An 11,350-nucleotide genomic window follows, 5' to 3' on the forward strand; every position below is an offset into this window, starting at 1 on the left:
GTATGACCAAGGACGCAAACGCAGAGTTGGGGTCTTCATTTAAGTAGTTATGTGAAAGACAGACTAGAAAGAATGAATCTCGTAATGACTGCAACTACTTTGTGCCGTTACTCGCGGACTCATATGAACTGATCAAAACACTTTGTGAACTCGGAATAACGATAGCCCATCGATTTCCCGTTTTGGGGATTCACAGAACCTCGTCTTATCCCATCACAACATCTTAGGTGTTTGAGTACCTTTTAGTTTAACAGGTGGATTCTGAGACTGTAGGTAATCCGACCTATGGCAGCATCGTGCTGCGTAAAATTACCCAGTGTTCAAGATCGGTATATTCTGTGGATAGCTAAAACTATGGCAACCCAATGGATTGTAACAGTGCAAGCTGCCAGAGTGAATCACAGATCAACGACTGCGCACTTTGGCGCAGTCTGACACGCTCAAGTAGACGTTTGGTGATGGCCATTTTTTGCATTATTGGTGAATTAGTTGAACACATATAAATTGTAATTTCAGCATATATTTGAAATTTTTGTTAGTCTCACAAGAAGACAAATGTACAAACATTACTTAAATATCGAACAGATATACACATATACAGTATATCAAAATAGCCACCTAGCGACGTTTACAAGCGAGTTATTTGATAGTTCGCTTCAAGAAAGGCTTTGCTGATTGGCTATTATTTGTGGGAGTAGCGAGTTCTATCATCCAATTAAAAACGTCGAAAGAGCGACGTGACGGATTCATGGTGAAAAAAAAATAAAGATTGGTCAAGACATTGCAAGTTACCGCATTGCTGTTGTGCGTTTACCGGTGTTTAAATCCGATTTGAGCGACGTAAATTGTGGCATTTATCGGAACATTTTTGTTATCTTCTTGTAATCTGGCCTTGACGTCGTGTGCAATTCTCATTTGAAGAGGGATCTACAGGGGTAAGACACATGACATTCATGTGTATGTGTTCAAGCTAAAGGTTAGCTAGCTGCTAGCTGTGTGGAGATGCCAGTAGGGACAGAAATGCAAGGAGCGCAGAGCCTGCCAGTGAATGTTTTGTGGCCTTGATGGCACTCGGAAGGGATACATAGCCGACTAGGCATCTGTTTGAAGTATTTAGGGTCTGACTGCAGCTCAAAGCCAAATTACCTACCTAACTAACTAGCTCGCTGGGTAACTAACTTTAGACGCAGTGCCAGTGACTTTGTCAGTTTACATTTGTCTAGTTTTTGTTTTTAATCGTTCGAATTTACTAGCTCGATAAGTGCATTATCATGAATCTCACAGTTTACTAACGCGCTACCCGTCCAGGTAAGTAGTTTGCTTAGCAACGTGAGGCCCTGTATGCTACCAACCAAGCTAACTAATTTCATTTTTTAGTTGATGGCTAGAACTACACTAGATCAAAGTACAGTAAACTAAGATTAGTATACCTATCTAGACAGGGACTTTATGGCACTGAATGCTGGAGTGAAGTCTATATGAATAGTTACAGTTAGAGCTGTTGTAGGTAGCTAGCGAACTAGCCAACTAGTTTATTAGCTCGCTACTGAGGCTGTTTTGGCAGGCATTTACTCTGACCCTGGCCTCTGCGATCCCTATTCCATATATAGCATCGACATCTATGAGCTGAGAAGTATGATCAAGTTTGCTATCTGCTTCAAAATAGAAGTTTTTCAGGTCTTCGCCGTATTCCATTAAACAGCTGGGTCAGACGTTGCAAGGCCTAGCAATAGGAACTGCTGGAGAGCAGGCGTCAGACTTCTAACACGAGAAATCTGTCACTCCTGTTGTCCCGTCAATTGTCAACGAAGTTTGTCATCTTATACCTTGCTGATGCAGTTGATCGGAACTGCGCTGGCCAAACCGCTCCGGTGACTTGAGATATATTCCTTTTGTGCATACACTGTCATGTTAGAAAGTACAATACAAGGACACACGCACATGTCAAATAGCTGTTTTTTCCCCCCTGGTTTACATTTAAACAGGTTAAAATAGGCACCTTACGCCACATGCTACAAAAGATTGGCAATATTTAGAAAAAAAAAATCACTTCAGAGAAGTAGGTACATGTGTGTTAGTAGTGCAAGTTTGTTGGTGGAATATTGGTTTGGCAGTATTGAAACTAGTAAAGAACCCCTGCTATGATGTGGAAAAGAGTGAGAATGTGGTGCGTAGTTTGTTTGTACAGTCTTAAGGTTTCCCTCATTCAGGACTGACTGTGTTCCGCCGAGTGCGCAGGAGGCAAGGTTCCACGCGCATGGCACGCTAAGCGGGCGCACGATGAGCGGGCAGCCGGACGCGCTGGCGGTGGTGAACCAGCTGCGGGACCTAGCTGCTGACCCCCTCAACAGGCGAGCCATCGTCCAGGATCAAGGCTGCTTGCCAGGCCTCATCCTTTTCCTGGACCACCCCAACCCACAGGTCGTCTACTCCGCACTTTTGGTAAGAGCACTTTGTGCAGATCAGGTGATATTTTCTCAAATGGCAATGCCATTGTTGTATTCCCTGGGTCTTTTCTTTAGCAGAATTTACACTGAGAATCAGGGGGCAAGTAGTACTGTACTTGCATCACCATTTGGATCTGTCTTAAATTAGATGTTCCATAAATCAAGAGAGCAAGTTCATAAGAGGTGTCTCATAACACCGTACTGTTATTAATATCAGTCATCATCATACTAGCTAGGTTAAGCGGATGCTTATAAGTGCTTAACAGCTCAACCAAGTGTGACAGTGATGAAATGTCCTGTATCTGTTTGTGTACTGTGCTGTGTTGGCATATTGTGCATGTGCAGTAATATCATAAACTTATCTGCAGTTTGTGTCACAGTGTTCAGCAGTGAAAATGGTAAACATGTCTGTTACTTCTAAATCAAACATTGACTTTGGAGATTAAATTCTTTAACCTGTGATGTTTAAAAGAGTCTACATTTGCAGTGGTGAAAAAGCGCTGATTCTGTGTGGAACCTGTATGTTCCAAATCTTTCAACACAGCAGTGACAAAAAAAACTATCTGCTGAGAACAATAAGTTCTGGCTTGTCAGTTGAAGCATGTTGCACTGCAAAGCGAAGATTTCCTTTATATGTTTATGTATAGATGTGCAGTTTCCTTGTTTTTTTATATGTTTAACTTTCCTCTCAAGTGAGTAGCTATAAATAGTACAGGTTACACAGGGTATGTGTTGACCATTAAAGCATGTGGAATGCTTGTGCTTAATCATGAGTAATTTGGCTGTGTTTGTTTGCATGGCTTTGACTACAAAATCAAGGTCATCGAAGTGTGAGCAAACAAGCAGTCTCATGTTCTCTAGAGAGAGACTGTGTAAAGCAGCATGCCTGATTAAAGGCTTCCATATATGTCACGGGGCGCCCCCTGCTGCTGACTGCTGTTGGAGCAGCAATTGGACTGGACACGCAGCAGCGGCCCCATGCTGAGACGACGGCACGCATGCCTAAGCACAAACATCAACACTGTGTGTTTACCCAGCAACATCCTAATGCAGGCATCAGGCCGGCGGCATCTGGTCTTGGCCACATGGTTACGAGGCTGGTCTGGACAGGCGATTTCTCAGTGAGCTCTAAAAGACGTTCAGGACATTGGAATTCGAAGGAAGTGTAATTAAATGAAAGCGTAGAAACGCACCCTGCACAGGCTACCAGACGATTATGTCCCCTCGCCGTAGGTTGTCTGCACACGCTCTTTACAGGACAGCTGTTCGTCCCCCCTGGGGACGTGCGCTGAGATCAGGCCCCTGCGTGCTCCGCGTTGGCTCGGCTGCGCGCGTGGGGCCGGATGTCACTGCAGTGGACGGCTGCTGTCAGCGCGAGTGTGACCCCCAGCGTGTGACTTGTGTCCTTCTCAGGCCTTGCGGTACCTGGCAGAATGCCGTGCCAACCGGGAGAAGATGAAGGGCGAGCTGGGGATGATGCTGAGTCTGCAGACTGTCATGCAGAAGTAAGTCCCTCACGCAGGACGCCCTCGAAACGGGGACACCCGCTTGCTCCGCACCTTACGCTGAAAATACAAAGCCAGCAACTTTTGCTTCCGGTGGCTGCTAGATATTTCTAGATCTGCAGATTTCTGTAGCGGGAACAGCTGAATGTTTTCCACAGGGTGTCATGTTATGAGTAACATAGTTCCATCTGGATCAGTGTTAGAGTGTAATGATAGGCCTGTTGTTTGTGTAAATTTGCAACTTGTCCACCTCTCTGCACAAATGCAATAAAAAGTCCATTTTCATTTTCTTTATGGGAGACTGACAACATGGGTATTATCCTGAGGTGTATTGTGCATTTTCCGGGTACAGACCTCTTGTTCTATTGTTTTTCTGTGATACAGTGCCATTTTGATAGCGCATATGGGCACATGGGTTCACTGTTCATTCTAAGCATGACACGGAGCTGTTTACTGTTTGGACTGTCCACTAGAGGGGTGTCTCTCAACCGGCATACAGTTATTTTGGGGAGTGGCATTTGGGTTGTTTTGAGTGAGTGTTTCAGAGAGGACTGTGGCGATATGTGACTGCTGTTAATAATTATGCTCTCTGACGAATGTGCCAGCAGTTGGCAGCACGCTGTTGATTTGCCTTTCTCGGAGTGCATCCCCGGCAGGCCCTGTAACTGGCCAGTCACTTCGGTTAGGATTCTGCCCGTCAAACACTGCCCTGGAGTTCCAGCAGCTCCGTCTTATCATTCCAAGCATTGTGACTTTGGTAGAGGTCGTTCATGGCTGGAGTCTGTGTGGAATGGAGACTAAGGGATCTTGCATGAAGTTTGGCTCTAAACATAGGCCACGTCTCCGGCCAAGTTTTTTTTTTTTTTTTTTTTGTGCATTTCTCATGGGCAGATACTTCATATGTGCCCCTTCTTCAGCTCCTAGAAAGTTAGGGAAACCTTTTCTAGCATCTATTCTTGCCCTTCTGAGAGAGGAGTCTTTGTGGGCATTATGATTTTGATCCCTGCTGTCTTTGTAAATGGATTGTGAATATTTAAGCTACATAGGTTTTTGGTTTGTGTTTAGATGCAAAGGGAATACCCACCTCAAATCCTACCCAGTGCGAAAAACAGGAAGCCTAACTGACACAGAGTCTACGTGAGGCACTAAGAGAGTGCTGCCGAGCGGATGCCCAGCCAAGCCACAATGCGTGAATCATGGGCTGGTGACATTTCCAATGTTTATAGTCTGTAGGTGCATTTCAGGTCTCTTGTGGCATTGTTGCTCATGTACACACGCGTTAAAGAACGGCAGTTAGGAGTACTGCCACTGAAAAGGAGAAAGCAATGCTGGCCATGTGCTTCCTACGTGCATTGTTACACTGTTGATGCCCTACCCGAGCGGTCTGCTTTATTTCTGTCCTGCATTGACTCTGGCTCATTGCATTGCTCTATTCCTGGAGAGAGGCGCAGGAGAAGAAGCCAAATCCATTTAGAGATCGACCAGGGGTTCTGTGAAACAGGGGCCAAGAGTGATGCCTCTCTTTGGAGCGCACGTAAATGGGCGCCCCTTGCCTGTGATCTGATTTGAGAGCATAGCGCTCTCGGACACGCCGTTATCACACCTCATGACCGGGAGGTCCGAGCGCGTCGAACGGGTGCCAGCTTGGAAGGGCATCTATTTTTACGGCGGAAAGGTTAGCCGGCGACGGCGCTGTCACAGCGGCTCTGTGGAGCCGGTCAGACCGGCAGACCACCCCCCATGCAGCTGTATTGTTCTTTCCCTTCGGGTGGACATGTGACCTTTAGAAAGGGCTTTGCAGAATACGTGCACGCTGAGGAGGCGCTCAACCCAGTCTGGCTCGCCTCCTTTTAATGTGTCTAACGTGCGGCAGGAACTCAATCAAACACAAAAAAACAAAAAAAAAATACATGCAGAAGCATACAAACGGCAGTGCATGTTGCATTTTAGCGCAAAGGTTACAGGAACGTTTGAGGCTCGTTCATAAGCAGCGTTGATCTCCACCCCCAGGTCGACGACCCCCGGCGAGACGAAGCTGCTGGCTTCCGAGATCTACGAGATTCTGCAGGCTTCCAGCAACGCCGAGTCAGAGCAGGGGGCCTCCTGCAGGCGCAAGGCCCAGTTCTTCCTCGGGACCAACAACAAGCGTGCCAAGACCGTGGTGCTCCACATAGACGGGCTGGACGACCCTGTGAGTGGCCGCCCTGCTCCGAACCGGACCTCCCCCAACACTGTCCGCCACCACAGATAAAGGCCCCCCCCTCTGAGCTAAATTTCCCGCAGCGCCGACCTCTCTGTTAACATGCGCCGCAGAGCGTGAGGGTCACTACTTAAATGTCAGGAATTTAACAGCGTGGCATTTATGCCCAAGGTTCCTTCCCCAGGTCTGCAGCACCTGCCCTGATTATGTTTCCATAGTCAGCAGATTTCATGGCAAGCCCGTAATGAAGTAAAGAGCTTCAGTCATGCAACTGATCTCAGCACAGTAGCGCTCCCGTGACTCGAGATGGTTAAAGGAAACGGTGTGTCCCTCTCCGTCTGGAAAGGTAATGCTGCCATTCTGTTTGGCCCCCCCCCTCCCCTCCCAGAGCCGGAGGAGCCTGTGTGAGGAGGCGCTACTTAAGATCCGAGGCGTCATCAGCTTCACCTTCCAGATGGCGGTCAAGAGGTGCGTCGTCAGGATCAGGTCGGACCTCAAGGCAGAGGTGAGTCGGGGCGTGTGGCGCCTCCTGCCGAGTGCCGCACGGCATCGTGGGGAAATCTGTGAGGGGACAGCTGGTGGATGAGGTTAAAGTGACTCTCTCTCCACCCTACAGGCCCTGGGCACAGCTATTGCTTCCACCAAAGTCATGAAGGCACAGCAAGTTGTAAAGGGTGAGGATGGAGATGAGGTGAGTAGAACTGGCTTAATGCGCACTTAATGAAGGGTGCTGTAAACCAGTCTGACTGTGAACAGAACTTTAGGTAGTATTTGACACGTTCCTAGTTCGGCTTGGCATCACTGAAGATGTGTCTGTGGGAACAGTTTGTTGAACTTTGAACCCTTTTACATTGAAAAATCTGTCTCCACCACACCACACATTCCATCACTGGAAATCATTAACAGAGGAACTCTGGAATGACCTCAGTGTTTACCGGTTCTCTGTAGCTGCTCCAGCAAATAAGGCAGAGTGTGTGGTCTCCCCGATTAACCGTCTCTGGTGTAATACTGGGCCCCTCACAGTTGTCAAGTGGATTTGCCTTCCCTCATACTGACAGAAAGACACAGTAAAGCAGGCAGCCAAGAGCTTTGTTGACCTTGTCTGTGATCTTTACAGACGTTTTTATGAGAAGTCTGGGAAGTAAGAGTGTTTTTTTTTTTTTTTCCCCCTCATCTCCGGTCTCTTAATGATGCTGGCTGCCCCCACATGCCTGCGAAGGTAACCGTGGGTTTGTCTGACTGTCCCCAGCCCCATGGTGCGAAATGAGAGAGATGCAGCCTGACATGTGGAGCTCATGAGGCCTGTCTGCCCGGGGTGCTCTCACTCACTGCTGTCCGCAGAGGAGTTACTCAGTGCCCTGTAACACTATCAATCCCAGGCTGGCTCGCGTGGCCTGAGAGCAGTGTGTCAGAGTGCCCCGAGCCTCTGGCTCACCCGCAGAGGGACGCGGTTAAACAGGGTTTCTGCCATAATTAAATTAGCCCTCCACATGTAATATTGGAAGGGCGTTCACCACCCGGAGGTACACAGTCTTGACCTGAAATGTCCAAACGCTGAAGCATCTCTCGGCCTGCCTGCTGTTCCACGTATGCCCAGCAGATGGCAGAGTGGTATGAGTTATCACTGTGCAATCCAAAGAGGAGAGCGTTGTGGGCCTCAGCTGCTGAGCTAATGTTTAATGTAGCTTTGTTTCACCACAGTTTTGCAAACTTTTTCCCATTGTACCAATTGTTCCAAGTCACATGTCTGAAAATGCTATTTCCAGTTGAAAGTAATGTCCAGTTGAAGACTTAGTGAATAGCCCCAGGGGTGAGAGAAAAGAGAAAAGAAGCGTTCGTCTCTCAGGCAATTTGAAGTACTGATGGGTGCTGTGCAATCTCTGTGTGTGCTGGTCAGGTGATGGTCCCGTTCCCGGAGGACTCCCAGGTGGTGGTGGAACAGAACACGGATCTTCCGGACTACCTGCCCGAGGAGGACAGCCCGTCTAAGGAGCTGGACAAGGCCGTGTCGCGCGTGGGCTCCATGCAGGACGGCATGGGCTGGCTCAGCGCCGCCGCAAACTTTTTGTCCCGCTCATTCTACTGGTGACACGGTGGCCACCCGGGGCTTTTTGCAGTGACTGCACAGAATTGGGCTGCAGGCCCCGTCCCCCCGTGACGCTGTACTGCCAAGTGCCAATCGCAATAATGCAACTGCGTAAAAGCAAGCAAACGCTGCACGCACCTACATTCGCACACATGCCCTGTCCGCTCTAAGCTGACCCCGAGCCACTGGAAGATGAGGACTGGGTTCAGGATAGGCCTCTCATCGCTCCTCACTCTCTGTGATTTCATTCAAAAGGAACTTCTCTCGTTCTCAATGGGTCCACCTTTCTACAATCCGAAATGTGTTGTGAAGGATGCTTCATTTATAGGGTTTCAGTGGAGTCACTGCAGAGCTCTGACCTCGTCCCTCATGAAGCAGCTCTGGGAAGGAACGGATCTTTGTTTCGCATGAGTTTGGTAGCTCCATTTAGTATGTTTCCCTCTCATCTGAAAGTTTTTTTTTTTTTTGTTTCATAAATGCAGATTTATTCATGCTGATTTCTTTCCGTGCTTTTTAAAGGATGCTTTTTCTTTTCTTTTTCGCATGTGCCGTTCGAGTTGCCTGCTTCATTTGTGTATGTGCTTATTCTATCATGTGTGCCTTTGCCTTTTTAATCACTGTTTGTTTTTTCCTCCCCCCTCCATTCAAACCTATGTCACTAAAAATCTGAACACACTATCTTTATTATCATTGGCCCAATCTGTAATGACACTGCACCAGCTCTCCCAGGCTTCTGCACGGGTAGCTGCAAAGTCCTGTTTGTGAGGAAATTCGATTAAATGTGCAATGGCTGCTACCTAGTTCAAAACGCATAGCATCTGCTACATTAAGTGATACTAATATACAGTAAAACAGGAACCATGGCAGTAGATCTGTATCTTTTCTACCATAGCTCTTGCAGTAGAGCTGCTGTCAGTAGAGCTGCAGACATTGGAAACATGTTTCAAGCAGTTGCTTCTTGCTAGGAGTGCAAGTGGGCTTGCCAGGATTCAGTTTTAATGGTCATCTTGGATATATATATTGAGATCACTGAACTCAGAACACCAACACTAAGAAATATTGACAGTATTAATAGTTAATAACCTATGAATTTTTGCTTAAATTTGCTTAAATTTCTAAAATGTGGTATAACAGAAGGTTGGGATTTCCCTGCCAGCTCAAGCAACAATTTTGGAACACTTCGAGATTTATGATTTATAGATACTTGCATACGAGTATAAGTATCACGTAGTTCTTCTTTTCTAGGTGATCTGTAGTGTTTCTTTTTGCTTAAGGTTGGGATATTTGCTGCCTCATTATAGCTTTATGTTGTTCATTTGGCAGAGGGTTGTAGTTTCCTTTGTCCGTTTTAAAATTATTCTTCTTTGGAACCTGCCTATAAGACAATGTCCTGAACATAAGTAGTGATAACACTGAAAGTATATGCTGTATAAATATTGATTTTTATTTTCAAAAACTGGAAAAAAAATCAGATTAAATCCTGGCAAGCCCAAGTATAATTATTGCACAGATTATGGTCATTTATAGCACTTTGCTTCTGGCACCACCAGCCACACCATGGCACTGTAGGCTCCTTACACTACGTGATTCTATGTCAACCACATATTACTTCTCTACCTACCCAGCAATGCTTCAGTGAGACAGTTGTAGTATCCTACTGTTGTAGACCATGTTCTTTGTAATGAACCATGCTCTTACTTTCTGAATCAGGAGGTCTTGTATCTTTACATATCAGTTTGTCCCTTGATTGGTGGAAGTCATCCACCCTCTTGCCAAAAGTGCTTTTTGTGCGTTGCACAGCTAAGCACCCTTAAAGTGGAAACTGATGTAGAGATGGAGAGCCTCCATTGTTTTTTTTTTATTTCCTTTTGTTTTTTTTTGTTTTTTTTCAGGGAGCCAGCAGTGTCTTTGAAGCTCTGCCCATGAAGAGACCCCGCACATTTGTGCAGGTTTCATGAGTGCAGCAGACGCTTTTCAAATCAGGGTTGTTAATATGTAATATGGTGCCTGATTTTCTCGCTCCCGCACTAAATGCTTAGATTTCAGTCCTAAATTCTGAAACGATTGTGTTGCACACTCAGGCTGAATTGCACATAGCCAGTGATCACTGGGGCTCTGATCATTTATGTACAGTTCCTCTGAACTTCTGAGCAATTGGTATTTTCCGTTTGGCCAGTCTGTATGGACAACCTCCCTGTCGGAGTAAAGATGTGTGTCTTCCTCCCAAGACTAACATGAAGAAACCAGTCTACACTGTAGCATGTTGACAGGTCCCTCTGTAGAATTGTCTTTGGCTGATATTGTCTTTGATTTAGTGGCATTGACGCATTTTCATTAATCCCTTCACCTTGTCATTTTTTTTAAGCATGACAGTATTTAAAACAATACATTTGTAAGGTGAAAGTATTTGCACAAGTAGACTCATATGTTACTAGCCACATTTGCTGTTCAACAGCAATATAATGCCAACGTAACTAATTACTTGGCACAGGGTAAGATTGGGATGTCATCAGCATTAAGTATTCTATAGCATGATATACAATTATGTACCATTATTCTGTATATCTTTTCAGTGTCTACCATGCACAAAGCTTTCAGTATTAACATTCTGAAATTTTGATTTAAGGAATGTAGAATCAACCACTGCATATCATAGGTACAGAACAGTGAAGCAGTGTTAGAACTATGTCTTACCTTGTAACATAATCATGCTCTAGATGCAATTAGGTCATGAATGTGTAACACATTTTAACATTTGAAACCTCAACGTGATACTCAGTACATAAAGAAGGATAAATAACCCTGTTGCAATTCTTCAGCATTTTCCTGTAGAGCTTCACATTTGCAATGTGTGTGCGCCTTCTTAGGTACAGTATTAATCGTTTCAAACAACTATGGCTCCCAGGTACAACAACTGTAAAAAGTGTTAAATAAAATTAAATGACTTAAATCAAAAAGAATTTTTCTTTTTGTCTTCATTTTGATGGGCATTTACATTTCAGTTCTGGAAATATTAGTATTAGATTACTGCTAGTGAGAAATTTGGAAGTTTTCCCCATTGTTATTTCGCTACTGTAAAAGGATTGAGATTTGTGTTTGTTAATGTTTCTCC

The 11,350-nt window shown here is 45.6% G+C and overlaps 1 protein-coding gene across 3 annotated transcripts; it reads left to right on the forward strand.

Annotated features, from left to right (window-relative positions):
- The first annotated feature begins 762 nt into the window (after positions 1-762).
- On the forward strand, positions 763-11,138 carry armc1 (armadillo repeat containing 1). 3 transcript variants are annotated; one of them, XM_036522443.1, is made up of 7 exons: positions 763-935; positions 2,211-2,442; positions 3,861-3,952; positions 5,963-6,143; positions 6,541-6,657; positions 6,769-6,843; positions 8,050-11,138. In XM_036522443.1, exons 2-7 carry the CDS (start codon positions 2,281-2,283, stop codon positions 8,239-8,241), a joined length of 819 nt encoding a protein of 272 aa, XP_036378336.1. In that variant the 5' UTR covers positions 763-935; positions 2,211-2,280; the 3' UTR covers positions 8,242-11,138. The 3 variants fall into 3 exon arrangements, with proteins under 3 accessions (XP_036378336.1, XP_036378334.1, XP_036378335.1); XM_036522441.1 differs by having other exon boundaries at positions 2,239-2,442; XM_036522442.1 differs by lacking the exon at positions 763-935 and having other exon boundaries at positions 952-2,442.
- Positions 11,139-11,350: the final 212 nt, after the last annotated feature.

Source organism: Megalops cyprinoides, chromosome 2 (assembly GCF_013368585.1).
Source record: "Megalops cyprinoides isolate fMegCyp1 chromosome 2, fMegCyp1.pri, whole genome shotgun sequence".
In the NCBI taxonomy this organism is placed as follows: Eukaryota; Metazoa; Chordata; class Actinopteri; order Elopiformes; family Megalopidae; genus Megalops; species Megalops cyprinoides.